Source organism: Ranitomeya variabilis, chromosome 2 (assembly GCF_051348905.1).
Source record: "Ranitomeya variabilis isolate aRanVar5 chromosome 2, aRanVar5.hap1, whole genome shotgun sequence".
NCBI lineage: Eukaryota > Metazoa > Chordata > Amphibia > Anura > Dendrobatidae > Ranitomeya > Ranitomeya variabilis.
Genome location: NC_135233.1, coordinates 837999393 through 838027115, shown reverse-complemented (window position 1 = coordinate 838027115; position 27723 = coordinate 837999393). Strand labels below are relative to the sequence as shown.

General features: G+C 42.9%; 1 protein-coding gene across 3 annotated transcripts in view; it reads right to left on the bottom strand.

Annotated features, from left to right (window-relative positions):
- Positions 1-26718, bottom strand: part of LOC143809955 (uncharacterized) — a 36536-nt gene extending 9818 nt beyond the window's left edge. The window contains exons 1-9 of one of the 3 annotated variants that reach the window (XM_077292900.1): positions 26585-26718; positions 24724-24778; positions 23244-23265; positions 22453-22471; positions 22151-22216; positions 18516-18590; positions 10778-10828; positions 4010-4081; positions 986-1060 (exon numbers count right to left, since the gene is read on the bottom strand). In XM_077292900.1, the coding sequence (XP_077149015.1) occupies positions 986-1060; positions 4010-4081; positions 10778-10828; positions 18516-18590; positions 22151-22216; positions 22453-22471; positions 23244-23265; positions 24724-24762 (419 nt within the window). In that variant the 5' untranslated portion in view covers positions 24763-24778; positions 26585-26718. The remainder of the gene's footprint in view (positions 1-985; positions 1061-4009; positions 4082-10777; positions 10829-18515; positions 18591-22150; positions 22217-22452; positions 22472-23243; positions 23266-24723; positions 24779-26584) is intronic. The other 2 variants (XM_077292901.1, XM_077292902.1) reach the window with 2 other exon arrangements.
- Between the last annotated feature and the right edge of the window lie 1005 nt (positions 26719-27723).

The following is a 27723-nucleotide window of genomic DNA, read 5'->3' as shown; positions in this document are numbered from 1 at the left end:
ATGCACTGAAGGCAGCTGAGTAGCGCACCCACTGTGTTTACTTGGTGCAGAAGTTGAAAATCTACAACAAAAAGTGACATTTTGGGTTTTATTTTCAACTTGAATATTACGAATTACGAAAAAAAAGGCATGAGAATGATTTTAGGAAATTACTTTCTATTTCATCTGCACTCGTGTTTACTTGTGAGCTATTTGTCTTATAAGATCACATTCACACTTCATACATCACAACTTTGAAAGACCAAAAAGTAGGTCATGTGTTGTGAGGGTGCTTAGTTTTCTATCACCGTAGAAGACCAGTGTATATGCCCCACCCCCACCATATAAAACCTTACCAGTATGAAACCACCACAATACCCCCAGTGATGCAGCTCCCAAATCAGGCATCCAAGACAGGGGATATGATATAGAAAGTATACATACTTCTAATTGTAACTCGTGTCTTTCTAAGGCTTGGTTCACATTTGTGTTCAGGAGGGCTGCGGATGGCTGCGTACTTCCTTCTTTCTCCCTGAAGCTCCTCCTACAGTCCACCTACTCTGCATGCATCCTGCGTACCTATCTTTAACATTTGGTACGCAGGGACATGCGTTGTATGCGGATGCGTCTGCATACGGTGATTTGATGTGTGCGGTGACCACACGGAAACGCAAAATGTTAAACATGGGTATGCAGAACACATGCAGAGTAGGCGGAGTGTAGGCGGAGCTTCAGGGAGGAAGAAGGGAGGAAGTACGCAGCCATCCACAGCCCTCCTGAACACAAATGTGAACCTAGCCTAAAGGAGCCATATAAATGCTGGGTCATGTTCTATTTTTTCTGGTACCCATTTTAAACAGTCAAATAAATTGAATTCATCTAATTTGTGTCCTAAAACCTCTTAAACTGAGAAATGACTTCCACACACTGACAGCTATCAGCGTAGACAGATGTATAGTATGTGCAGACAGGTTTTATGTAATTTCTAACTGAAAAAAGCACTTACATATCCTCCTGTATTGCGTCCAGCTGTTTCTTCTCCTTTTTTATTCGATTTTCTAGAATTAGTTTGATTCCTTTCCTGTTGTACATGGAACATAAATCACCTCATTTGTAAATGTATAAATATCGGCAACTTGAAGAGAAGTAGTGAACATTTTCTGCCCCTTGGTCTCCATCCCAAATACTTTGCCAATATTTTCCATCTACATCACATAAATGACACCATTTTGTCTCCGTGGAGTTGTCACTAGAGGGACGCTCACTGTGTAGGGACAAAAGAAACCTGGAAGGCTGGTGGCATAAACAGACCTCATGGTCCATCTGCCCATATTTACTTTTGACATATTTCTATCCAAGACTAATTTAATGCCTTAATGACTGGGAAATTTTCCATTTTGGAGCCTTCCTTTTTTACTGCCCTTATTCCAAGAGCCATATCCCTTTATTTTTTGATCTGCATAGACATTTGAGGGCTTGATTTTTTGCGGATTGGATTTTAGTTCTGAACGACAGCAATCACTTTATCATCTAATGCACTGTACATAAGTGTGTGTGTATGTGCTTCTATAGGTTTTATGTGTGTATGTGTATGTATAGTATATGTGTGTGTATGTACTGTATGTGTGGTATATGTATGTACGGTATATGTGTGTGTATGTATAGTATATGTGCGTGTATGTACGGTATATGTGTGTGTATGTATAGTATATGTGTGTGTGTGTGTATGTACAGTATATGTGTATGTATATGCTTATGTATGCATAGTATATGTTTATGTCTACGGAAGGAAAAAAAAAGGTACGTGGCATCTTCCTCACTGCCTGAATCTGTGGTGGAGACAAGGAAAGCTTATGCCTCCTCTGTTGAAAAGTGACTTGTTGAATAGGCCATTTTATTCTTCTACATACTGGGCATGTGTTTGTAAATGGTGCATTTACACATGTATTGTGTGAGCCATGTATAAACGGTACTATTTGCTGTGGGACGTCCGCTACCCTAAGTACTAACTACTATTTTTTTTTTCCTGCAAAAAAATTGGACGTCACTAAGTGTCGCAAAAAGTAAAATACTTCAAATATTGAGCACGACTGATGTTCAGCGCAGAATGCAATTAGGGGTGGGGGACTCATATAATACTGATTGGAGAGCTGCGGCAGCGGGATGCGCACATGTAAAAGGCACAAGGTGTGCTAAACGTGAACTTGGCTGCGGCTGTGATCATAGATGAGGCACATAGAGCAGACAGCACAGCACAGTAGATCAGACGATCTGCAGCTCCTGATGGAGGATCGCCGCCACTGGCCACCAATTATTTCTCTCTCACAGGTACACAGAGGCTATACAACCGCTCTACACACCAGATATGAGGGAAATATGGTGTGAAGAGCAGTGATCCTAATTTTATATGAATCCTTTCGGTGCTGATTGGTCATTAACTATTGATTGACCGATCGGGTCAAAAGAGTTAAAAAACAGTGGTGACGCCGTGAACACCCTATCTATTCCTTTAACTTGCTGTGTTTCGTGCTGTGTCAAATCACACCAATCACTACTTAACGTCATTTTATTTTAACTTTATCAATAAAATGCTGTGATTGGCTGGTCAGAATTGATCTGTCAATCACAGCAATCACTGATGTGTGGGGTGGGAGGCGGCATAGCCCCCCGGGACTACGTGCAGAGATGGTCTGCTGTCAGAGGCAGCAGACATCTTTACTCAGACACCGTGTGATTCAGAACACTTCCTGCTGCGCCGGGCAAGTACACCAGGTCTCATTAAGAGGTTAAAGGGCTTGTCCACCTTTGGGGGCAGTTTTTTAATCTAATTTGAATACATATATTTTGGGCTAAAAGTCATGTTTCTAATTGAGTGTCATTAAAATATTTGCACCGTTTGCCTTCAATAGCTTCTGTGTTGCAATATCTATTGCTGGCTGTATAATGAGTTAACTGAAAATCTGTCAGTGAACTTGTTGTTATGGTCCAATTGGAGAGAATGTAACTTTTTTCTTTGTCTTTGGGTTCTTTCACATTGGCTTATAAATAATCGGTCCCATTATCATCCAGGAGAGTTGGACGATTGTTTCTCACTAGTCATTCGTGTGCTGTCAATACGTATTTATACTCAGCAGTTATTAATCTTTTACAGGACTATGTACAGTTTCATGCTTCAGAATTGTAATGTATCCGTAGTCAGATGCCACTCTGGTGGTCTGTATGGCATGCGATTTTTTTTCTTATGCAGAATACAGCTGAGAAAAAATACCCAGCTCTGCACTGCCTCATTGAATAACATTGGTCCGGGTGTAATACCTTTTTCCTCACATTGCACTCCTCCCATTTATACGCTAGTGTGGGTGACCCCCTCTTTTTAGCTCCTCTCAGCCAATTTATCACCACAGACCACATCAAAGTTAAATGTGTAGGAAGCAAAGCGCCTGAAAAAGCCAAATGGTGCAAAATGTGTAATGAAACCAAAATGCAAAAATGGATTGTGTCCCCTATCTACGGAAATAATCCATTATCTCCTGTATTTTTATACCATATTTTATCCATCATGGAGTAAATGTTGAGCCTTATGAGATCTGCTTTGCTGGACTGAAGTTTGGATTGAAAAGTCTGTGTCTCCTGGCAGATGTTACCGCAATCTGGGGGTCCTCAACCCACCAGCGGTGAGATGACTTTTTCTATATGTTTACCATATGTAATATCTGATATAATTCTATGGAAGCCATATTAAGATATTGGCTCATTATTCTTTTCATCTCTCTAGTCAAATAATTCCTCTAATGTTTGTATCCCATAAACACTTCGCCATCTTTTAACAATAAAATGATTGATGAGCGACACCTAGTAAATGGCAGCACCTGTATCTGTGTAGTAGATATATGGGGCATCATGTGCAGACAGGTTTTATATCATCTGTACCTGAATACAATGAGTCACACATTGGAGATAAGGAAACATCTATATCATTATGGGATCTATAAGGTCTGTTTATATCAGATCAGTAATTCTCTGCACTTACATAATTCCAATTCTCTTCTTGATCATTTTTATTTGTCTCTTTATCTCTTTTTTCTCGATGCTGTCATCACTACTGTACAAGGAAGATACATCAATTTTTGTTAAATGGTCACAAACTCAATAGTACAAGAAAATGTGAGATGCTTTGCAATGTAGCTTATCAGAAAAATATACTTCCTCCTCCACTTATGAGCCTCTTCTACTCCCACCAGCGTATTGAACGCACCATCCAAAAAAAGAATGAAAAACTAGTTTAAAGTGAACCTGCCAGTTGTTATAATACTATTACTTGCAGATATTGGGTTAATCTGCAGGTTAATAGTGTTATGAAGGTGCCAGGCCAATGTATTGAAAGTGCATCACCAGGAGAAAAATTAGCTTTTTCTTCTTTTGGGAGCTGCCGGCTTTCAGTCATGTAGGCGTGCCTGGAGGAATTACAGTCACAGCTCACAGCACTGAGAGTGGCGGGTGTAACTGCACCCTGACTGTTGTGAATTTGGTTTCTGGGCTCCCCCGGTGGTTTCTGGTGGTACTGCACTTGTGTGCTTCATCTCCTCTGTTCACCTGTTTTCCATCAGTATGTGTTTCTATTTAGCCTTGCTCCTCAGTCATTTCTATGCCGGCCAACAATGTTACCAGAAGCCTTTCTGTTGCATGTTCCTGCTCCTAGACTACTATCAGCTAAGTTGGACTTGTTGTCCTAAGTTTGTTTTGCATTTTTGTTCCAGTTCTCTGTGATTGAATATTTCTGAGGCTGGAAGCTCTTGTGAGCTGAAATTGCCACTCTGGTGTCATGAGTTGATGTTAGAGTCTTAAAGTAATTTCAGGATGGTATTTTGAAAGGGTTTTCAGCTGACCGTGAAGTTCCCTTTTCTGTCTTCCTACTATCTAGTAAGCGGACCTCAATTTGCTAAACCTATCTTCATACTTCGTATGTCATTTTCCTCTAAAATCACCGCCAATATATGTGGGGGCTACTGTCTGCCTTTTGGGGAAAATTTCTCTAGAGGTAAGCCAGGTCTGTATTTTCCTCTGCTAGGGTCAGTCAGTTCTCCGGCTGGCGCTGGGCGTCTAGGGATAAAACGTAGGCACGCTACCCGGCCACTGTTAGTTGTGCGGTAGGTTTAGCTCATGGTCAGGTCGAGTTCCCATCTTCCAAGAGCTAGTCCTTTTGTATGCTTAATTACGTTCTCTTGCCATTGAGAACCATGACAGTTTGGCCGGACCAAGGGTTAAAATAATTGGCAGAAGAAAGGAGAGAAAAGAAGTCTGCAGAGAATTTTTTATTTTATTTTTTTCCTGAGTTTGCTCATTAGTTGATTCACTAGCATCTCTGCTTACTGCAGCCTTCGTCTCTCTCTCCTTCTAATCCTTGAATGGTTCTGATTTCACCTGATTAATATGGATCCACAGAGTTTAGCTACAGGTTTGAATAATCTCGCTATGAAGGTTCAAAGCTTACAGGATTTCGTTATTCATGCTCCTACATCTGAACCTAGAATTCCTTTACCTGAATTTTTCTCTGGGGATAGATCTCGCTTCCAGAATTTCAAACATAATTGTAAATTATTTTTGTCTCTGAGATCTCGCTCCGCTGGAGATCCTGCACAGCAGGTCAGGATTGTAATTTCCTTGCTCCGGGGCGACCCTCAGGATTGGGCATTTGCTTTGGCACCAGGGGATCCTGCGTTGCTCAATGTGGATGCGTTTTTCCTGGCTTTGGGGTTGCTTTATGAGGAACCTCATTTAGAGATTCAGGCTGAAAAAGCCTTAATGGCCCTGTCTCAAGGGCAAGATGAGGCTGAAATATACTGCCAAAAATTTCGTAAGTGGTCTGTGCTTACTCAGTGGAATGAGTGCGCCCTGGCGGCGAAATTCAGAGAGGGTCTCTCTGATGCCATTAAAGATGTTATGGTGGGGTTCCCTGTGCCTACAGGTCTGAATGAGTCCATGACAATGGCTATTCAGATTGATCGGCGTTTGCGGGAGCGCAAACCTGTGCACCATTTGGCGGTGTCTACTGAGAAGGCGCCAGAGATTATGCAATGTGATAGAATTCTGTCCAGAAGCGAACGACAGAATTTTAGGCGAAAAAATGGGTTATGCTTCTATTGTGGTGATTCAACTCATGTTATATCAGCATGCTCTAAACGTACTAAGAAAGTTGATAAGTCTGTTTCAATTGGCACTTTACAGTCTAAGTTTATTCTATCTGTGACCCTGATTTGCTCTTTATCGTCTATTACCGCGGACGCCTATGTCGACTCTGGCGCCGCTTTGAGTCTTATGGATTGGTCCTTTGCCAAACGCTGTGGGTTTGATTTAGAGCCTCTGGAAGTTCCTATACCTCTGAAGGGTATTGACTTCACGCCATTGGCTAGTAACAAACCACAATACTGGACACAAATAACTATGCGTAATAATCCGGATCACCAGGAGATTATTCGCTTCCTTGTGTTGTATAATCTACATGATGTGTTGGTGCTTGGATTGCCATGGCTGCAATCTCATAACCCAGTCCTCGACTGGAAAGCAATGTCTGTGTTAAGCTGGGGATGTCAGGGGACTCATGGGGACGTACCTTTGGTTTCCATTTCGTCATCTATTCCCTCTGAGATTCCGGAATTTTTATCTGATTATCGTGACGTTTTTGAGGAACCTAAACTTGGTTCACTACCTCCGCACAGAGATTGCGATTGTACTATAGATCTGATTCCGGGCAGTAAGTTTCCAAAGGGTCGTTTATTTAATCTATCTGTGCCTGAACATGCTGCTATGCGGGAATATATTAAGGAGTCCTTGGAAAAGGGACATATTCGTCCTTCGTCATCTCCCTTAGGAGCCGGTTTTTTCTTTGTATCTAAAAAAGATGGCTCTTTGAGGCCGTGTATTGATTATCGGCTTTTGAATAAAATCACGGTTAAATATCAGTATCCTTTGCCACTGCTTACTGATTTGTTTGCTCGAATAAAGGGGGCCAAGTGGTTCTCTAAGATTGATCTTCGTGGGGCGTATAATTTGGTGCGAATTAAGCAGGGGGATGAGTGGAAAACCGCATTTAATACGCCTGAGGGCCATTTTGAGTATTTAGTAATGCCTTTTGGTCTTTCAAATGCCCCTTCAGTCTTTCAGTCCTTTATGCATGACATTTTCCATGATTATTTGGATAAATTTTTGATTGTGTATCTTGATGATATTTTGATTTTTTCGGATGACTGGGACTCTCATGTCCAACAGGTCAGGAGGGTTTTTCAGGTTTTGCGCTCTAATTCCTTGTGTGTAAAGGGTTCTAAGTGCGTTTTTGAGGTTCAAAAGATTTCGTTTTTGGGGTACATTTTTTCCCCCTCTTCCATTGAGATGGACCCTGTCAAGGTTCAGGCTATTTGTGATTGGACGCAACCCTCTTCTCTTAAGAGCCTTCAGAAGTTTTTGGGCTTTGCTAATTTTTATCGTCGATTTATAACTGGTTTTTCTGATGTTGCTAAACCGTTGACTGATTTGACTAAGAAGGGTGCTGATGTTGCTGATTGGTCCCCTGCTGCTGTGGAGGCCTTTCGGGAGCTTAAGCGCCGCTTTTCTTCCGCCCCTGTATTGCGTCAGCCTGATGTTACTCTTCCTTTTCAGGTTGAGGTTGACGCTTCAGAAATCGGAGCTGGGGCAGTTTTGTCGCAGAAAAGTTCCGACTGCTCCGTGATGAGACCTTGTGCGTTCTTTTCTCGTAAATTTTCGCCCGCTGAGCGAAATTATGATATTGGTAATCGGGAGCTCTTGGCTATGAAGTGGGCTTTTGAGGAGTGGCGTCATTGGCTTGAGGGGGCTAGACATCAGGTGGTGGTATTGACCGACCACAAGAATTTGATTTATCTTGAGTCTGCCAGGCGCCTGAATCCTAGACAGGCGCGCTGGTCGTTATTTTTCTCTCGGTTTAATTTTGTGGTTTCTTACCTACCAGGTTCTAAAAATGTGAAGGCGGATGCCCTTTCTAGGAGTTTTGAGCCTGATTCCCCTGGTAATTCTGAACCTACAGGTATCCTTAAGGATGGAGTGATATTGTCTGCTGTTTCCCCAGACTTGCGACGGGTCTTGCAGGAGTTTCAGGCGAATAGACCTGATCGTTGCCCGCCTGGTAGAATGTTTGTTCCTGATGATTGGACCAGTAGAGTCATCTCGGAGGTCCATTCTTCTGCATTAGCAGGTCATCCTGGAATCTTTGGTACCAGGGATTTGGTGGCTAGGTCCTTCTGGTGGCCTTCCCTGTCGCGAGATGTGCGAGGTTTTGTGCAGTCTTGTGATGTTTGTGCTCGGGCCAAGCCTTGTTGTTCTCGGGCTAGTGGATTGTTGTTATCTTTGCCTATTCCGAAGAGGCCTTGGACTCACATCTCCATGGATTTTATTTCTGATCTCCCTGTTTCTCAGAAGATGTCTGTCATCTGGGTGGTGTGTGACCGTTTCTCTAAGATGGTCCATTTGGTTCCCTTGCCCAAATTGCCTTCCTCATCCGAGCTGGTTCCTCTGTTTTTTCAAAATGTGGTGCGCTTGCATGGTATTCCGGAGAATATCGTTTCTGACAGGGGAACCCAATTCGTGTCTAGATTTTGGCGAGCGTTCTGTGCTAGGATGGGCATTGATTTGTCTTTTTCGTCTGCTTTCCATCCTCAGACTAATGGCCAGACCGAGCGAACTAATCAGACCTTGGAGACTTATTTGAGGTGTTTTGTGTCTGCGGATCAGGATGATTGGGTTGCCTTTTTGCCCTTGGCGGAGTTTGCCCTCAATAATCGGGCTAGTTCTGCCACCTTGGTTTCTCCTTTCTTCTGTAATTCGGGGTTTCATCCTCGTTTCTCTTCCGGTCAGGTGGAGTCTTCGGATTGTCCTGGAGTGGATGCTGTGGTGGAGAGGTTGCATCAGATTTGGGGGCATGTGGTGGACAATTTGAAGTTGTCCCAGGAGAAGACTCAGCATTTTGCCAACCGCCGTCGTCGTGTTGGTCCTCGTCTTTGTGTTGGGGACTTGGTGTGGTTATCTTCTCGTTTTGTCCCTATGAAGGTTTCTTCTCCTAAGTTTAAGCCTCGGTTCATCGGCCCGTACAAGATATTGGAGATTCTTAACCCTGTGTCCTTTCGTTTGGACCTCCCTGCATCTTTTTCTATTCATAATGTCTTCCATCGGTCATTGTTGCGCAGGTATGAGGTACCGGTTGTGCCTTCCGTTGAGCCTCCTGCTCCGGTGTTGGTTGAGGGTGAGTTGGAGTACGTTGTCGAGAAGATCTTGGACTCCCGTGTTTCCAGACGGAGACTTCAGTATCTGGTCAAGTGGAAGGGCTACGGTCAGGAGGATAACTCTTGGGTGACAGCCTCTGATGTTCATGCCTCCGATTTGGTCCGTGCCTTTCATAGGGCTCATCCTGATTGCCCTGGTGGTTCTGGTGAGGGTTCAGTGCCCCCTCCTTGAGGGGGGGGTACTGTTGTGAATTTGGTTTCTGGGCTCCCCCGGTGGTTTCTGGTGGTACTGCACTTGTGTGCTTCATCTCCTCTGTTCACCTGTTTTCCATCAGTATGTGGGAGTTTTCTATTTAGCCTTGCTCCTCAGTCATTTCTATGCCGGCCAACAATGTTACCAGAAGCCTTTCTGTTGCATGTTCCTGCTCCTAGACTACTATCAGCTAAGTTGGACTTGTTGTCCTAAGTTTGTTTTGCATTTTTGTTCCAGTTCTCTGTGATTGAATATTTCTGAGGCTGGAAGCTCTTGTGAGCTGAAATTGCCACTCTGGTGTCATGAGTTGATGTTAGAGTCTTAAAGTAATTTCAGGATGGTATTTTGAAAGGGTTTTCAGCTGACCGTGAAGTTCCCTTTTCTGTCTTCCTACTATCTAGTAAGCAGACCTCAATTTGCTAAACCTATCTTCATAATTCGTATGTCATTTTCCTCTAAAATCACCGCCAATATATGTGGGGGCTACTGTCTGCCTTTTGGGGAAAATTTCTCTAGAGGTAAGCCAGGTCTGTATTTTCCTCTGCTAGGGTCAGTCAGTTCTCCGGCTGGCGCTGGGCGTCTAGGGATAAAACGTAGGCACGCTACCCGGCCACTGTTAGTTGTGCGGTAGGTTTAGCTCATGGTCAGCTCGAGTTCCCATCTTCCAAGAGCTAGTCCTTTTGTATGCTTAATTACGTTCTCTTGCCATTGAGAACCATGACACCTGACACTGACTGACAGCTCGCTAAGAAGTGCATCAGTGCAGAGCCTGCTGTCAGTCAGTGCCGGGCACTCCTCTATGACTAAAAGCCGGAGGCTGCCGGCAGGAATAATTTATTTCATCCATGCATCCGAGCTGTAAATATGGCAGCCACACACTGTAGACAGCTTATTAACCTGCAGATTTACCCCATATCTATAGGCTAATAGCGTTTGGGGACAATGACAGGTTCCCATTAAACTCCTCCAAATGGTGCATGTTTCCTGGGGTGTTTTTCTTCACCTTACCTTTTTTGTGGAGGGTGGTTAGTGGCATTTTTGGCATTTTTTTTTTACAATTGCAGCATGCTATGGAGTCATGTTTTTTTCAGACTGACGATATTTTATCCAAAGGCTAAATCCCTTTAAATCAGGCTGTGCTGCTGAATAAATTGATCTTCAGCAATAGGAGTAACAAGGCACAACTAGGCAGGGAATAGTGAGGAGAATATATGCACTAGACTGAAAACAGCCTGCCCTCGGGGCATATTACATATAATACTATACAATGTTATATTCTCTGATATAATACACGTACTTGGTGTCTACGCTCCAGAAAAACCATTTCATTCTCTTCTTTTTCTCTGGGCTGTAACAGAAAACAGCTTTCATACATGAGGCCTTGTATCATGACTCATTATATACTATATTACAAAACATACACCTGATTTAAGGGGAACCTGTCAGCAGGTTTTTGTCACCGAATCTGAGAGCAGCATGATATATCGATAGACTTACTGGGCTGTTTGCTGTTTTATCAGCAGTAGATTATCAGAAGAGGACTCGTAAACCTGCTGTCATGTAGTCCTCCATATTTATAATCTGTGTATAACTCCCCACCACCACTGACTGGCAGCTTTCTGCCTATGCACAGTGTACACAGAAAACTGGTGGGGACGGGATTATTCTGAGCTCAATATTCAGAGAATTGGTAGATCTGCGACAGATAAAACAGTGATTTTATCAAAACTGCTGCAAATAACCCAGTAAGTAGTGATGGGCGGACCCGTAGATGATCAGGTTAGGCCGAACATCTACAAAGGTTTGGTTTGGGTACCAGAGCAGTATCCAAACCCAGACCTTTTTCATATGAACGGGGTCCCAGAACATCTGTTGGTTGCCACCTGTCATCTGCATGACAGTGTGGCAAACACATGCTGTGATAATCAGTAAGATCATTACCGCCAGACACAGATCTGTGGTTCCCATGATGTGAGATGACAGTGTTAGCCAGCAGCTATGGCCACTAGCAAATAGGTTACCTCCAGTCACAGGCGCCGGCTGATGAGACAGTACGACTTCCATCAGCCTATGCCTGCTGTCACTGATAACAGCGAGAGCAGGCGCCGCTGATGGGAACATTCACCAGCCGGAGCCTGTGCTATAAATATATAAAAAAAATGAAGCAAGGTCTCTTCTATTTTTGATAACCAGCACATGCAAAACTGACAGCTGCAGGCTGCAACCCGTCAGCTTTATCATGACTGGTTATCAAGAATAGAGGGGTCCACACACTGTTTTTGAATTGTTTAAATAAATTATTTAAATAAACAGCGTGGGTTTCCCACATTTTGGGAGACATGGGCATCGGGGGATTCAGTGTAAGGTAAGTATTATGGTTGTTTATTATGTTCTGGGTTTTCTTTACAGAGGACCAGGTTTTCAATTGAATAGGTGTAAGGTGAGTATAACTGTGCTTTGTATTTTTATTTCAAATAAAGGTCTCATATAGTAACATAGTTAACGAGGCCGAAAAAAGACAATTGTCCATCCAGTTCAGCCTATATTCTGTCAGAATAAATCAACTGTAAGATACAATATTGTTATATTGTTACGCTAGAGGAAGACATCCGGGCCTCTCTTGAACCCTTCGACTGAGTTCGCCATCACCACTTTCTTCCTCAGGCAAGGAATTCCAGATTTTCACTGCCCTAACAGTAAAGAATCCTCTTCTGTGTTGGTGGAAAAAACTTCTCTCCTTCGGACGCAGAGAATGCCCCCTTGTGAAGGTCACCTTCCTTGGTATAAACAGATCCTCGGAGAGATATTTGTATTGTCCTCTTATAAACTTATACATGGTTATTAGATCGCCTCTCAGTTGTCTTTTTTCTTTTTTCTAGACTAAATAATCCTAATTTTGCTAACCTCTCTGGATATTGTAGTCCCCCATTCCCTTTATTAATTTTGTTGCCCTCCTTTGTACTCGCTCTAGTTCCATTATATCCTTCCTGAGCACCGGTGCCCAAATCTGTACACAGTATTCCATGTGCAGTCTAACCAGGGATTTGTACAGAGGCAGTATAATGCTCTCATTATGTGTATTCAGACGTCTTTTAATGCACCCCATGAGTCTATTTGCCTGGGTCAATGCCCTTCTTTCAATTAAAGGATTTTATTCTGGCTGTCTTTTTTTACAATCTAACTATGGGGTTAGTAATGGGGGCATTTTATAGACGCCTCTTCATTACTAACATGCGGGCTTGATGGCAGTGCCCGTAAAACAGCTGACATCAACCCCACTTGCCACTGAGTCGCTCCGTGGGCTACGGGTACTCGGTACCGGGTCCTGCTGTTTCACAGGGGGATGTCACGGTGGCTGCGACCCGGTCTGTGGCCCTGGTTCCCATGTAAAAAAAGGGAAAGGTCTTTAAAGGGATAGAGTTTATGTTCCTGACGCCACCTGTGGTATCCGGTCAGGGTGACCAACGCTGCTTTAAGGGGTCCGCTGGGGTGATATTATGGCAGCTAGATGGTATACCTTCCCTTCCCACAGGTGAAGTATGTCCCCAGGGTTTCCCGGTGTGCAGATGGTGGTATGGTGAGAGGCGCAGAAAAGAACGAGGACACAAGGTTGCAGTCTCTTTACCTTTACTGTAGGCTTCAGTGTCCACAGTCCAGAGCACCAGATCACAGGGAAGGCAGAGTCTGGCCGGTTTGGGGGCAAGTCCAGAGTTCCCTTGTCCAGGTGGAAATCAGTAGCCTTCCCTTGCGCTGCGGTGGTGTAGTCCCTTACTGCCTATGGTTTCACAGAAGGTTCTCACAGATGTGGTGTTTTGTTCTCTCTGTCCCCCATATAGGATAGGACAAAACCTGGTTTTGAACCTGTTTATAGGGTCTCTTAGATAAACCAGCTCTGTAGGTGTCACCGTGCCTCCTGGGTGTAGGTGCGGACAGGTAACCTGCAACTAGCTGTCCTGCCGGTCTCTGAAATAAGGTGTAGAGGTCCTTACTCCCTCGGTGTTCTGGCTACTGGGATTTTGTGCCTCAGAAGGAGGCAGCCTGAGTGGGGCTGGTCCCCTTCTGGTATCCTCTCCTTTGCTTTGCTTTCCTTCACGCTCGCTGCAATACAATTCTGCCTTTCAATGTCTCTTTCTGGGAGCTGCAGCTCTGAGGGCATGCACAGCTCCGTTGACCTTCTGTCCTCCTCAAACTCTGGTCTGGAACTCACTAACAGAACTCCTGACTGGAGCTCTGTTAGGAACTGACTCCTGTCTGGAACTAACTAACATTCCCTACAGACTACCAGTTATATATATGGGGAGTGACCTAATAAATAGGAACAGAAGCTCCCCCTGGTGGCCTGGAGTGTGAATGTGTTGCATGTTTGTGATACCTGGATGCAGTTATCCTTCCTTGCCTCCAAACGTAGCATCACTCTCCCCGAGAGGAAAGTGATACCACTGCGATGACCAGGACCCTGGGGCGCCGCACCACCCCACCACAGCAAGTGGGAAGAGCCAAGCACAGCGCCAGAATTGGAGCATTTAAAAGGTTCGTCTTTTCTGGGGCGGCTGCGGGCTGCTATTTTAGGCTTGGGGGTCCATTATCCAAGGCCCCTTAGCAGTCTGAGAATACCAGCCCCCAGCTGTTTGTTTTAGCTTGGCTGATTGTCAAAACTGGGGGGACTCCACATTGTTTTATTAAATTATTTACTTAAATTATTAAAAAATGGTAATCCACTCTATTCTTGATAACCAGCCATAATAAAGCTGACAGCTATGGTTGCAGCCCACAGCTGTCAGCTTTATCAAAATTTATTGAAGATAAAATCCAAGATCCAAAAACATGGTTCACAGGAGAAGAAATGGCAGCATGCTACATGTTTCGAACAATAAGTTCTTTTTCAAAGCTGCTCACCATGCACAAGAATGAGGTTTAAATAACAGCTGTGACACATCACAGTGAATCAATCTACCACCTGATGCAACAGTGATTATATACAATAAAAACGCAAAAGTATCACAAAAAAAAACAAAAAACACAAAAAATATATAATGTGCACATATAAAAAACATACAATATAATTAAACAATGTAAATCTCTCAGTAATGAAACATAATTTCCTTGCGAGCATTTAAGCCCATGGGATAGCAAGTGTTAAGGCAGAACATCCAATAAGCTTCACGCGTCATTAGCCGTCTTTTCAGATCTCCTCCTCTGGGTGTCATTCCAAGCTTCTCAATACCAACAACCCGAAGGAATGCAGTGTTTCTTTGGTGACTGGTGATAAAATGCTTAGAGGCATAAGACACATTGCGATTATTATTAGTGAGAACAACAATATCAGTGATGTGTTCAGAAATACGCGTCTTTAACATGCGAGTGGTGCAGCCTATGTAGCTTAATTTACATTTAATGCATGTTATCATGTAAACTACATTCTTACTATTGCAGTTAATAAATTGCTGGATTTTATGTTCTTGTTTATCACTGCTATCAGAAAAAGAGTGCGTGACAGCAGAATGGGCACATGTGCGACATTTGGAAGCGCCACAATGATAAAAACCTCTATGATGTAGCCATGTGTGGGAGACTTTACTAGATTTGAAAAGGCTGGGTGAAAGAATGTCAGACAAAGTAGTAGCCTTTTTTGCAATCACCTGACAGCCAGAAGACAAAATTTCGGAAAGAATCTCATCCTCATACAAAATGGGAATGTTTTTCAAAATAAGAGACTTTATGTCGTTGTATCCCAGCCTATTCAAATCTAGTAAAGTCTCCCACACATGGCTACATCATAGAGGTTTTTATCATTGTGGCGCTTCCAAATGTCGCACATGTGCCCATTCTGCTGTCACGCACTCTTTTTCTGATAGCAGTGATAAACAAGAACATAAAATCCAGCAATTTATTAACTGCAATAGTAAGAATGTAGTTTACATGATAACATGCATTAAATGTAAATTAAGCTACATAGGCTGCACCACTCGCATGTTAAAGACGCGTATTTCTGAACACATCACTGATATTGTTGTTCTCACTAATAATAATCGCAATGTGTCTTATGCCTCTAAGCATTTTATCACCAGTCACCAAAGAAACACTGCATTCCTTCGGGTTGTTGGTATTGAGAAGCTTGGAATGACACCCAGAGGAGGAGATCTGAAAAGACGGCTAATGACGCGTGAAGCTTATTGGATGTTCTGCCTTAACACTTGCTATCCCATGGGCTTAAATGCTCGCAAGGAAATTATGTTTCATTACTGAGAGATTTACATTGTTTAATTATATTGTATGTTTTTTATATGTGCACATTATATATTTTTTGTGGTTTTTGTTTTTTTTTTGTGATACTTTTGCGTTTTTATTGTATATAATCACTGTTGCATCAGGTGGTAGATTGATTCACTGTGATGTGTCACAGCTGTTATTTAAACCTCATTCTGGTGCATGGTGAGCAGCTTTGAAAAAGAACTTATTGTTCGAAACATGTAGCATGCTGCCATTTCTTCTCCTGTGAACCATGTTTTTGGATCTTGGATTTTATCTTCAATAAATTTTGATATTTTTGGAAGCTGGATTTTCTCCTCTATTTTTTCTATTACCTTACGTGAAGACTGCACGTTATCCGGGCTTCCCCACAACAAATGCCTAGTAGGTGAGCTGGTTTTGTCACATTTTTTTTTTTCTTTTGTTGTAGCTGTCAGTTTTGCCTGCGCTGGTTATCAAAAATAGAAAAGACTCCCACGTAATTTTTTTTTATTATTTATATATTTATAGCACAGGCGCCGGCTGATGAATACTCCCATCAGCAGCGCCTGCTCTCCCTGTTATCAGCGACAGCAGGTGTAGGCTGATGTGAGTAGTACTCTCTCATCAGCTGTTGCCTGTGACCAGCAGTAACCTTTTTACCATCGGTCCCAGCTGCCGGCTCATGCGTAGCAGCTGGCACTTCTTGCGCTGTCATGCAGATGACAGCGTGGGAAACACCCGAAGTTCTGGGTGCCAAACTCAAACAGTAACATGGACTTCCTGGATAATTCAGTGTTCAGGTTCTGTGCCCTAACACTAGGTATTCGGTACGGACCTCGAACTTTACTGTTCGGATTCACCCATCTCTATAAGTAAGTGATACATTTCAGAAATTAAAGTCTCTACCCCTACATCATGCTGCTCTGAGATTGGGTAGCAACAACCTGGTGGCAGAGTCCCTTTAATGTGTTTAGATCTAGGCATTCATCAGTCCTGTGTGTGTCTTATAACCACCATATAACTGAGTAATATTAACCCCTTAGTGACGGAGCCAAATTTTTGAAATCTGACCAGTGTCAATTTATGTGGTAATAATTCTGGAACACTTCAACAAATCCCAGTGATTTTGAGATTGTTTTTTCGTGACACATTATACTTTATGATAATGGTAAATTTAGGTCGATATGTTTTATGTTTATTTCTAAAAAATATCAGAAATTTGAGAAAAATGTAAAAAAATTAGCAATTTTCAAACTTTGAATGATTATCCCTTTAATCCATATAGTCATACCATTGCAAAACATTAATAAATAACATTTCCCACATGTCGGCTTTACATCAGCACCATTTATTAAATCTTCTTTTATTTTGTTAGCATTTTAGGAGGTTTAAAAATGTAGCAGCAATTTTTCATTTTTTCAAGGAAATTTACAAAATTTATTTTTTACGGACTTATCCATGTTTGAAGTGACTTTAGGGGTCCCATATATTGGGAAACCCCCAAAAGTGATACCATTTTAGAAACAGCACACCCTGGCATATTGAAAACTGCTGTCAGGTAGTTTATTAACCCTTCAGGTGCTTTTCAGGAATTAATGCAAAGTGGCATGACAGAAATGAAAATGTGTATTTTTACCACCTAAATGCCTCTAACTTCTGAACAGATTACTACTGCCGGCAGACTCTAAAGCCAGAAATTGGTCATGAATTGCCATGGCAAACATCAGGACCACAAAATCATGATCTGAGGGCACCGATTGGGATAAAGAGGAAGCCCCCACACTTTGCTAACCATTTGTAATGATGTAGTCACTATTGACAGCAGCATCTAAGGGGTTAAACAGATTTGGAAGGTGCAAACACTGATCGTGGCTGATGCAGCAAGTTGTCAGCTATAGTGCACAGCTGACAGCTGCTGGATTGTCACCTGTATGGGGAGGCTATTCTCAAATATCTCAGGTCAGTTAAAAGACGTATTGGCTGTCATTAAGGGGTTAACATCCATTATCATATATATTTTTATACAGACTCTAAAACCAAACCTGGGGATAACTCCACTCTCTAACCTGGTGGTGGTCCAACTATCAATACTCCTACAGATCCTGAGAGTGAAGGGTCTGCAGTGCTGGTTTAGTGCCGCATCCTCTCTATTATTCCATGTACCACACTGCTCTCACCATGTCTGTGTTTGGCCACATTCACATCTTCAGTATTTGGTCAGTATTTTGCATCAGCATTCGTAAGCCAAGTGGTGCATGTTTTTCTATTAGGCCGGGATCACACATGCGAGAAATACGGCGAATCTCGCATGTTAATACCCGGCATTGCCGCTGTCACTCAGGAGCGGAGCATGCGACCACATAGCAATACTTGCAGCCGCACACTCCGCTCCTGAGTGACGGCGGCAATGCCGGGTATTAACATGCGAGACTCGGCCGTATTTCTCGCATGTGTGATCCCGGCCTTATACTTTTCCTCTGATTGTTCCACTCTTGATTTTGGCTTCCAAATGCTACGGTAAAATACTTACCAAATAGTGAACGTATGTATGTGGCCTTTGGTGCAACACTGTCTTCTTTCACCTACATAGCCTAGTAGGCGGGTTTTTTCATTGAATCTTGCTGGTAACTATTGTTACCCAGTCAAATTCTCATAGCTGCCATATAACTTAGTGTACAGTGTAACTAAGCACCGCATTAAGTTACAGTCCGTGGTGGGAGGATTGAGGAGAAACTGTAAGAATTTGTATCATTATGTTATCTAGAACGTTTACTTTTATTAGCTCAATAAATCTCAGCACTTACAGAGTCAGATTAATGTTTTTGAGGACAATGTTCTCCTCTTGAATCTTGGCTCTTAGAAGCTTTATGTTTCTCTCCCTATTGTACATGGAAAATATATGTCATATAGAAATGTACAAATGCCATTAATTATTACAATGTACAACAGCATTAGTGACCATGACAAATCTGGCTAAATTCCTCCCCTTCTCCCTCCATTCTAGGTACTTCCTTTCCCAGCATTGTACATTGACTACATTCCACAGCAAAAAGTGAATCCGTCAGCAGGTTTTTACGGTTAAGCTGGTTTCACATTTGCATTTGGCTGGTCTGCCTATGGCTGCGTACATCCTCCGTTAAGCTCCGCCTACTTCCACATGTGTCCTGCATACCTATCTTTAACATTGGGTACGCAGGGACATGCGATGCATGTGGATGCATCCGCATGCGGCGTTTTGATGTGCCCGCCGACTGCACGGGAACGCAACTTTTTGCGTCAAAACGCCCAATGCGGATGTGCAGCACCCCAGGTTACCGGGTGCTGCAGTGATGTTGCTTTTCCTTCGGGGAAGGTGATGTCATCCTCAGAGGCAAAGGAGTTCTCTTCACCAGGTAAGGTACACACATGCAACACAATCTGAATCCAGGCCAGACCCGGATTCAGGGGAGCTTCCCTAGACTTAATGTATCCTGACCTGGAGGAGGAGCTAGATCAGTTGGAGGGAAACAGAAGAAGGATGTCTGGAGCAGACGTGAGAGGCCTGGCAGCCACGAGGGAGCTGCAGCCTCTGGGAAGGAGTAACCTGTTGGGTTGCATGTGGAGCAGCCAGAAGGGAAAGAGCACAGGAGAGAGACAGAGCTCAGAGGGGAACTGTGGCAGGGCACCCTCGGAGTTAAAGCGCAGAATCCAGGTACCGGGAGCCCGAGGCTTTTGTGGACTCTAGGACACGGAGCAGAACCAGAGGGCATAACACTACACGTCACCTGCCCGCATCACGCCTGAGACGCAGCCGCACTGGAGGAGCCCAGGGCATCTGAGAGTCCCTGTAAAAAGGCTCAAGCTGCCCGTCGTGCAGGTACCTGTCCCAGGACAGGGGGAAACTGGAGGACCTTGTAGGAAGCTTAAAGCAGCAGGGACCTCACTTAGAAAGGCACAAGTAGGAAAGGCTCATGGACCTCTACTGGGAAAGGAGAACTCTAATTTGCCTCTGAGTCGGCCGGACCACCATCATCCGTGCCTGGTACCCTGGACTGTGGCCTGTCACCCACAAGTAAACCAGGTAAAGACTTATCACTTGTCTCCTCCATTTATTCACCGGCTACACCATCTACGCCACACACCTTAGGACCCCTGGAGACCCCACTTCACCTGTGGGAAGCGTAACATCTGGGCTGCCGCAACATCCCCCAGGGGACCCTTTTAATGCAGCGTCGGTCCCACTACTGACCGAACTCCACAGGTGGCGTCACAACAAACTTTGAACATTTAACTCCCTTTAACGTTGATGCCCAGGGCCACAGACCGGGTCGCAGCCACCGTGACATCCCCCTTTTGCCACCGGACCCGGTACCGAGTACCCCACTGCCCTGTGGGCGCATCAGAGGCATCGGCATACAACACATGTCCCTGCGTACCCAATGTTAAAGATAGGTACGCAGGACGACGAAGGACGCATGCGGAAGTAGGCGGAGCTTAACAGAGGATGTATGCAGCCATACGCAGACCAGCCAAACGCAAGTGTGTACTTAGCCTTAGGCCTCGCTCTTACTTGCGTATAAATATACTGAGTGCAATTCAATAAAAATATAGCATTGCACTCGCACCAATGTGATCGAATGAGGCAGTGTTCACCTGTGAGTTTTTCCACAGCTGGAATTGGACTAAGAATAAAATCACAGCATGCTGCGTATGGCCACGTATATCGGACGAGACTCATCAATGACTGTGAGAAAAAAATGTGACTTCGTAGATCTGTTCAACCAGGTTGTTTTCGGTATAACAGGTCTCAGGTGACCATTAACCAGTCGATCTTTCAAATTTCTTCCCGCCGATACGTGATGGAAGGGGCATTGCGATATATGTGATGGTTTTGAGTAATGGGTAATTCTGTTGCTGCCCATTAGTTACATTAAGTATATGTAACATCTACACCAGGGCTCCAGTCCTTGTGTGAAACACTCCCTTCCCCAGAGAGATGATGTTACTAGTCCTGCTCCTACTGCCCTCTCCTTCACACAACAGGAGCACAGCAAGCAGTGTTAGTGCAGAACTACTGTACTTACACTGTGCTGATGCAGTACGATGTGATGGAGCAGCAGCGGATAACTGCAGGCGCACAGCTTCCTCCTCCCAAGTCTTCCCTATGCACAGTGTGCATGTATGTAATCTGTCTTCTGATTGGTGGAGCATTGCACAGCAGCCCCAGCTGACTGCTGTTCCCCCAATCATTCTTTTTCACTGCCTTACTCTGTGGCTCATTCTGTCTGCTCTCACTCCTGCAAACAACACACCCATCCTCCCCCCTCAAAAAAACATGAATGTTTTACAGGTCTGGATGGAAACAAAAAGATGTGTGCAAAAAAAATAATTCAACACTAGATGGCACCGCCCTCTCCTATGTGCCGCCCTAGGCACCTGCCCTCCAGTGCCTAATGATAATTACAGCCCTGTGAGCTCAGCATTCTGAGCTCAGCTAGATCTGTGGCACATTACTTTTTAATTGCTTTTTATTAAATTTTTTGTGTGTCAGTATGATGAAAAAGCAACATTTTGGGCTTGTTTTTTTTACCTTTTTTATGGTTGTACGGTTTATGACACTTGTATAGTTTAGGTCATTCTGGATGCGTTGATATCAATTATATGTACTTTTTCAATTTTTCTTTTGGCACAAAGGCTTTGTTTTGTTTTTTTTTACTTTTTCTACATATTTTATTTTATTTTGTTTTAATACTTCATTTAGTCCCACTTTGGGACTTGAAGACACCAACAAGAGACCAAAACAACACGATCAATTATCCCATAGTATTAAAGTACAAAAAATAAATTTTATTGAACATAACCAAGGTACAAGGGCATGGGGGAAAGGGTAAGACATACACATACGAGCATAGGGCACACATGGTACAAAAGCATACATCATTGTATCGTGTATTGCTATAGTAATAATCACAGTGTTAACAGTCATTATTGCACTCTCCCAAATGGGCTAACAGTATCTATGGCAGACATCACTTATGTGAGTCTGGTTTGAATATTCACAGTACATATGCAAGTGTTTTACCTGGCGAGGTGGCCTGGGAAATGCAAATAGTCCTCCTTCCCCGACGCGCATTTTGGCCAAAGAAGCTTTTGTCAAGGCCCCTTTAAGGCCAATGTTTTAAGACATATCGGCAGTCATTAAGGGGTTAAATGATAATTCCTGTACTGTTTGTATTCCATCAAAACTACTAATTCATCTTTGTACTGTGAAATATGACACATGACTGGTACCCAATAAATGGCGGCTATGTGCGTAGACAAATATTGTGTGCAGACAGGATATACATGTAACTTCTCTACCTGAATAATAAGGATCAGTCGTCTGAGATAAGGAAACCTCTATATCATTGTGTAATCTATAAGGTTTGCTTATATTAGCTTGTTGCATTTTATCACTTACGTTATTTTGATCTTCTCATTGAGACCATCACATTGCTTCTGAAGTATTGTCACAAAGGGGTCTGCCCTATAGTACAAGCAAAACATATCAATGTGTATGTTAGGTAAGGGTTAAAATAGGACTTTTTGGTAACAATGGTAATTTATTAAAAAATATGTCAGAACTTAATTCTCCCTATCCACAGTATAGGGAGTAAGTTACGGATTACAGGGGATTCGTCCGCTGGGACCTGTCTCTGTAGGATGGAGCCAAGATGGCGCATGCCCACCACACGGCTATATAATGAGAAGAAAGACTCTTACCTGAGATTTCCTCCTGCAGCTAAAAGACAAATAACAGTTTAGAATCAGATTTACTGAACTATTTAATAAATCACTCAGTTGCAGTGGATAACTTATTTTTAGGCCTTATTCACACTTTATTTTATTTTCAGCCACACAAAACCAAACCACTAGTTTTCATTAGGGTGCTGAATCCGATTTTTATCTTTTTTTTTTGCTCGGTGTGTCCAGTTTTACCATCAGTATGTCATCAATTTCTTTTGTGCACAATAAAAAAATAAAGCTGGTGGAAGTTCTTCGTAGTAGTCAGTCAATGGGTGAGTTTGGTCGACAATCCGTCCCAAAGCTGACATGTTACTAGCTTCATAGAATATAAGGGCCAGGGACACAGACGGCACACCTAGCACAAAAACACACGTGTGAATGAGCCTTTTCCTTCCAATGTTATTGTACATAGACTTCCTTACACGATTATCGGATCAGATCCGACATTCAGGCTTCGCCTACACTGTGACTACTGGAGTGCAGGGGTGTTACATCCATAGTGGCGGACCACACGGGCGTGAGTCCTGAGGAGTGCCGGCTCTGTTCTCCATCACCCAATCATCATCACAATTTTACCGTTCATGTTCCACCATTCAGCCTGCACCTGTGTGTCTGAGACTCAGCTCAGCAGGCACCATTACATCAATAGATCGCTCCTGCTGTGCAAAGCCTCAGTCCCCACACTGCACAGACTGGAGCAGGGCGCTGGGAGGAGACGGCAAGGCATAAATGCTATAATTGTCAGTACCGAGAATGTCAATACTTACATTGGATGTTTGTCACTGCCGGCTGTAATAGTAAGAGAGAAAGGTATAAAGTCCATGAAATATGTCAGCTTCTTACATTGTACTGTACATCACATACTCATAGGCTTCTATTACACTGGGGAATGAATGGGATTTCAAATAATCACAGAAGATAGATTAATAATTCTAAGGCAATGTATGAGCAGAGCACCATTCCGTGCCTCATGCAGCATTAATATAGTCCATAAACCGCATGCCTGGTAAGTGACCCCGGCGTCTGCTGACAACTCAGTGACATCTGACTTTATTGCCCACATACTCAAATATAAAATATGTGGAATATATCTATAAATGAGCTGCGAGTTCTGAATCTCTGAAGCTGCGGCCATTCTTTCCATATTTATTTGTGTTAAACAATGGGGCAAACTGGTAAAGCTGCATTGGTAAATCTGCCTAAATGTTAGTTATTCATATTCCGGGGTGGTGTGCGCTACATAGTTTTAACCCCTTTAATGCCCCATGATGAATATATTTAGTATGGAGAGTGTCAGGGACTTTGGAGGGTTCTCAGAAGCAGAGCCCACCCCACACCGGGAGATATTGGCTTTATTATATGGATGCCTTCATCCTTTATCATTAACAGTTGGCGTGCCCGCTGATTGCTGCTGTCAACCTGTTTAAGCGTGACGTGATCACAGGGAGCCGATGGGTTGCTAGTAGGACAGTCAGGACAGTAAGGAAAGCTAAACGCCGTCCCCCCCTTCCCCCCTCCCGCGCCTGGTGTGGGGTCTCTCCTCTGACGTCCTGCCTGCGGTTGGACGTCATAGAAGACAGTGATTGTTACTATATACCACAATACTGCTGTATTGCTGTGTATAGTACAAACTATCAGATGATCGCAGCTTCAAGTCCTGTAAGGAAACTAACAAAGAAAAAAGTTAATAAAAAAAGTTTTTAAAAATGTAAAAAACATAAAAATTGGAATCACCCAGTTAAAATTAAGGAAAGAAAAACATAATGGAAAAAAATATATTTGGTATCGCTGTGTTCATTAAAGCCCAACCTATGAAAAAATAAAATTAATTGACCAAATCTGTAACAACTGTAAAGTAGGAAAAAAATAAAAATGCCAAAATTGCAGGTTTTCGGTTGCTACATCTCAACAAAGAAATGCATTAAAAAGCGATCAAAGCTTCGTAACTATCAATAAAAGCATCAGGTCACCACACAGAAAAACAAGCTCTCACACTGCTCCATCAACCAAAAAATAAAAATGTTACTGGTATGCGAAAATGGCAACTCAAGCTAATTTTGTTTTTTGTTTTTTTTATGAAATTCTGAAATTTATTTTTGCCACTTAAATTTAAAAAATGTAATTTTGGGATTGTCATAATTGCACTGACCTGATTGGTCCAGGCATTTGGACGTACATAAAGAACGGACATCAGACAACAGAAAATCACTATTCTGAATTACATGACTTTTCTTATTTCACACTTACATATATTGTGCTCCAGTTTTTGCTCGTCATTTTTCTCATAAATAACTGCAAATATCTGAATTGGAGAGAGAGGTTTCCTTATAAATAACCTAATGTTAAAAACCAGTTATATCAACTGCACATATTGCCATAATGAGGTAATTAACAAATATAAGGTTTTCTAATAAAAAATGTATGGGATATGAGAATTGGGAAGTAGAGGAAATTTGTCATAAGAAATTGGAAACTTATACAGGTCCTTCTCAAAAAATTAGCATATAGTGTTAAATTTCATTATTTACCATAATGTAATGATTACAATTAAACTTTCATATATTATAGATTCATTATCCACCAACTGAAATTTGTCAGGTCTTTTATTGTTTTAATACTGATGATTTTGGCCTACAACTCCTGAAAACCCAAAAAACCTGTCTCAATAAATTAGCATATCAAGAAAAGGTTCTCTAAACGACCTATTACCCTAATCTTCTGAATCAACTAATTAACTCTAAACACATGCAAAAGATACCTGAGGCTTTTAAAAACTCCCTGCCTGGTTCATTACTCAAAACCCCCATCATGGGTAAGACTAGCGACCTGACAGATGTCAAGAAGGCCATCATTGACACCCTCAAGCAAGAGGGTAAGACCCAGAAAGAAATTTCTCAACAAATAGGCTGTTCCCAGAGTGCTGTATCAAGGCACCTCAATGGTAAGTCTGTTGGAAGGAAACAATGTGGCAGAAAACGCTGTACAACGAGAAGAGGTGACCGGACCCTGAGGAAGATTGTGGAGAAGGACCGATTCCAGACCTTGGGGAACCTGAGGAAGCAGTGGACTGAGTCTGGTGTGGCTACAGGTGCCGCATTCCCCAGGTAAAGCCACTTTTGAACCATAAACAGCGGCAGAAGCGCCTGACCTGGGCTACAGAGAAGCAGCACTGGACTGTTGCTAAGTGGTCCCAAGTACTTTTTTCTGATGAAAGCAAATTTTGCATGTCATTCGGAAATCAAGGTGCCAGAGTCTGGAGGAAGACTGGGGAGAAGGAAATGCCAAAATGCCTGAAGTCCAGTGTCAAGTACCCACAGTCAGTGATGGTGTGGGGTGCCATGTCAGCTGCTGGTGTTGGTCCACTGTGTTTCATCAAGGGCAGGGTCAATGCAGCTAGCTATCAGGAGATTTTGGAGCACTTCATGCTTCCATCGGCTGAAATGCTTTATGGAGATGAAGATTTCATTTTTCAGCACGACCTGGCACCTGCTCACAGTGCCAAAACCACTGGTAAATGGTTTACTGACCATGGTATTACTGTGCTCAATTGGCCTGCCAACTCTCCTGACCTGAACCCCATAGAGAATCTGTGGGATATTGTGAAGAGAAAGTTGAGAGACGCAAGACCCAACACTCTGGATGAGCTTAAGGCCGCTATTGAAGCATCCTGGGCCTCCATAACATCTCAGCAGTGTCACAGGCTGATTGCCTCCATGCCACGCCGCATTGAAGCAGTCATTTCTGCCAAAGGATTCCCGACAAAGTATTGAGTGCATAACTGAACATTATTATTTGATGGTTTTTTTGTTTGTTATTAAAAAACACTTTTATTTGATTGGACGGGTGAAATATGCTAATTTATTGAGACAGGTTTTTCGGGTTTTCAGGAGTTGTATGCCAAAATCATCAGTATTAAAACAATAAAAGACCTGACAAATTTCAGTTGGTGGATAATGAATCTATAATATATGAAAGTTTAATTGTAATCATTACATTATGGTAAATAATGAAATTTAACACTATATGCTAATTTTTTGAGAAGGACCTGTATAGCCAGGAAATGGGAAATTAGATGGACAGGACAGGAGTATAACACACACATACTCACTATGAAACTCCTACTATAACCTTCAACGGATTTCTGGGTGAGCGGTTGCTTATATATTCCTGATGATGTCATAATGTCCAGGCAGAGGTGGCCATGGCGCCGATCCTGTGATGTCACAACATTCTACAATGTGCTAGAACAAGTCCTGCAGCCAATGAGATCCAATATAATCCTGCATAATAAAGTCTATGGAGGGTTTATCATTGTATGTAATATAAATAATCTGATACAGTAAATTGTTACAAATGATAATAAACACCACACACACAGACCCATGAACACAATAATAATAATCTTATGTTTTTCTTATATTGTTCTTATACTTATACACCATATGGACATAACTATAGGGATACAGAATTTTATGACATCCCATTCTAAATCCATAGGCATGAATATGGTGTTAGTCCCTTTCTACAAGGCTTGGGAGATGCCTGTGGGAATTTTTGCCTCTTTATTCAGAATAGTATTTGTGACGTCAGACACTGATGCTGGATGGGTGGTCATGGCTAGCAATCTCCATTCTAGTTCATCCCAAAGGTGTTGGATGGTGTTGAAGTCTGGGCTCTGTGTGGGCAGACAAGTTCTTCCACTCCAAACATAATGGGACAAAAAAAGGGCCTTCTGCAAACTCTTCCCACAATGTTGGAGCCATACATTTGTCCATAATGTCTTCTATACTAAAGAATTAGGACTTATCTTCACTGAAATTAACATGCCAAAGTCAACCCCTGAAAAACAACCCAATAGCATTATCCTCCACCAAACTTTACAGCTGACAATACAGTCAGTCAGGCAGGTAACGTTCTTCCGGCATTCACCAAACTTAAAGTCCTTCCATCAGATGACAAAGAAGTGCAATCCATGGTGCCTGGCAGCTACCTGCCGCAGAAGCCTGACCTCACCATCAGAGGCTCCAGTGAACACCAAGGTAGCTGCTTCGTCATGCCCCTTCCAGGGTAGTCTGGTTTGTGGCACAGTGGGGCCACAATCCCACCCTCGCGCCACCCAGCCTGGGCGCGAGCATAACATGCAGCACATTATCAGCAAATACTGCTGCGCATGGGATGTACTTGGACGTTCCAACATGACAACGATCCAAAACACAAGGCCAAGATGACCTGTCCTTGGCTACAGCA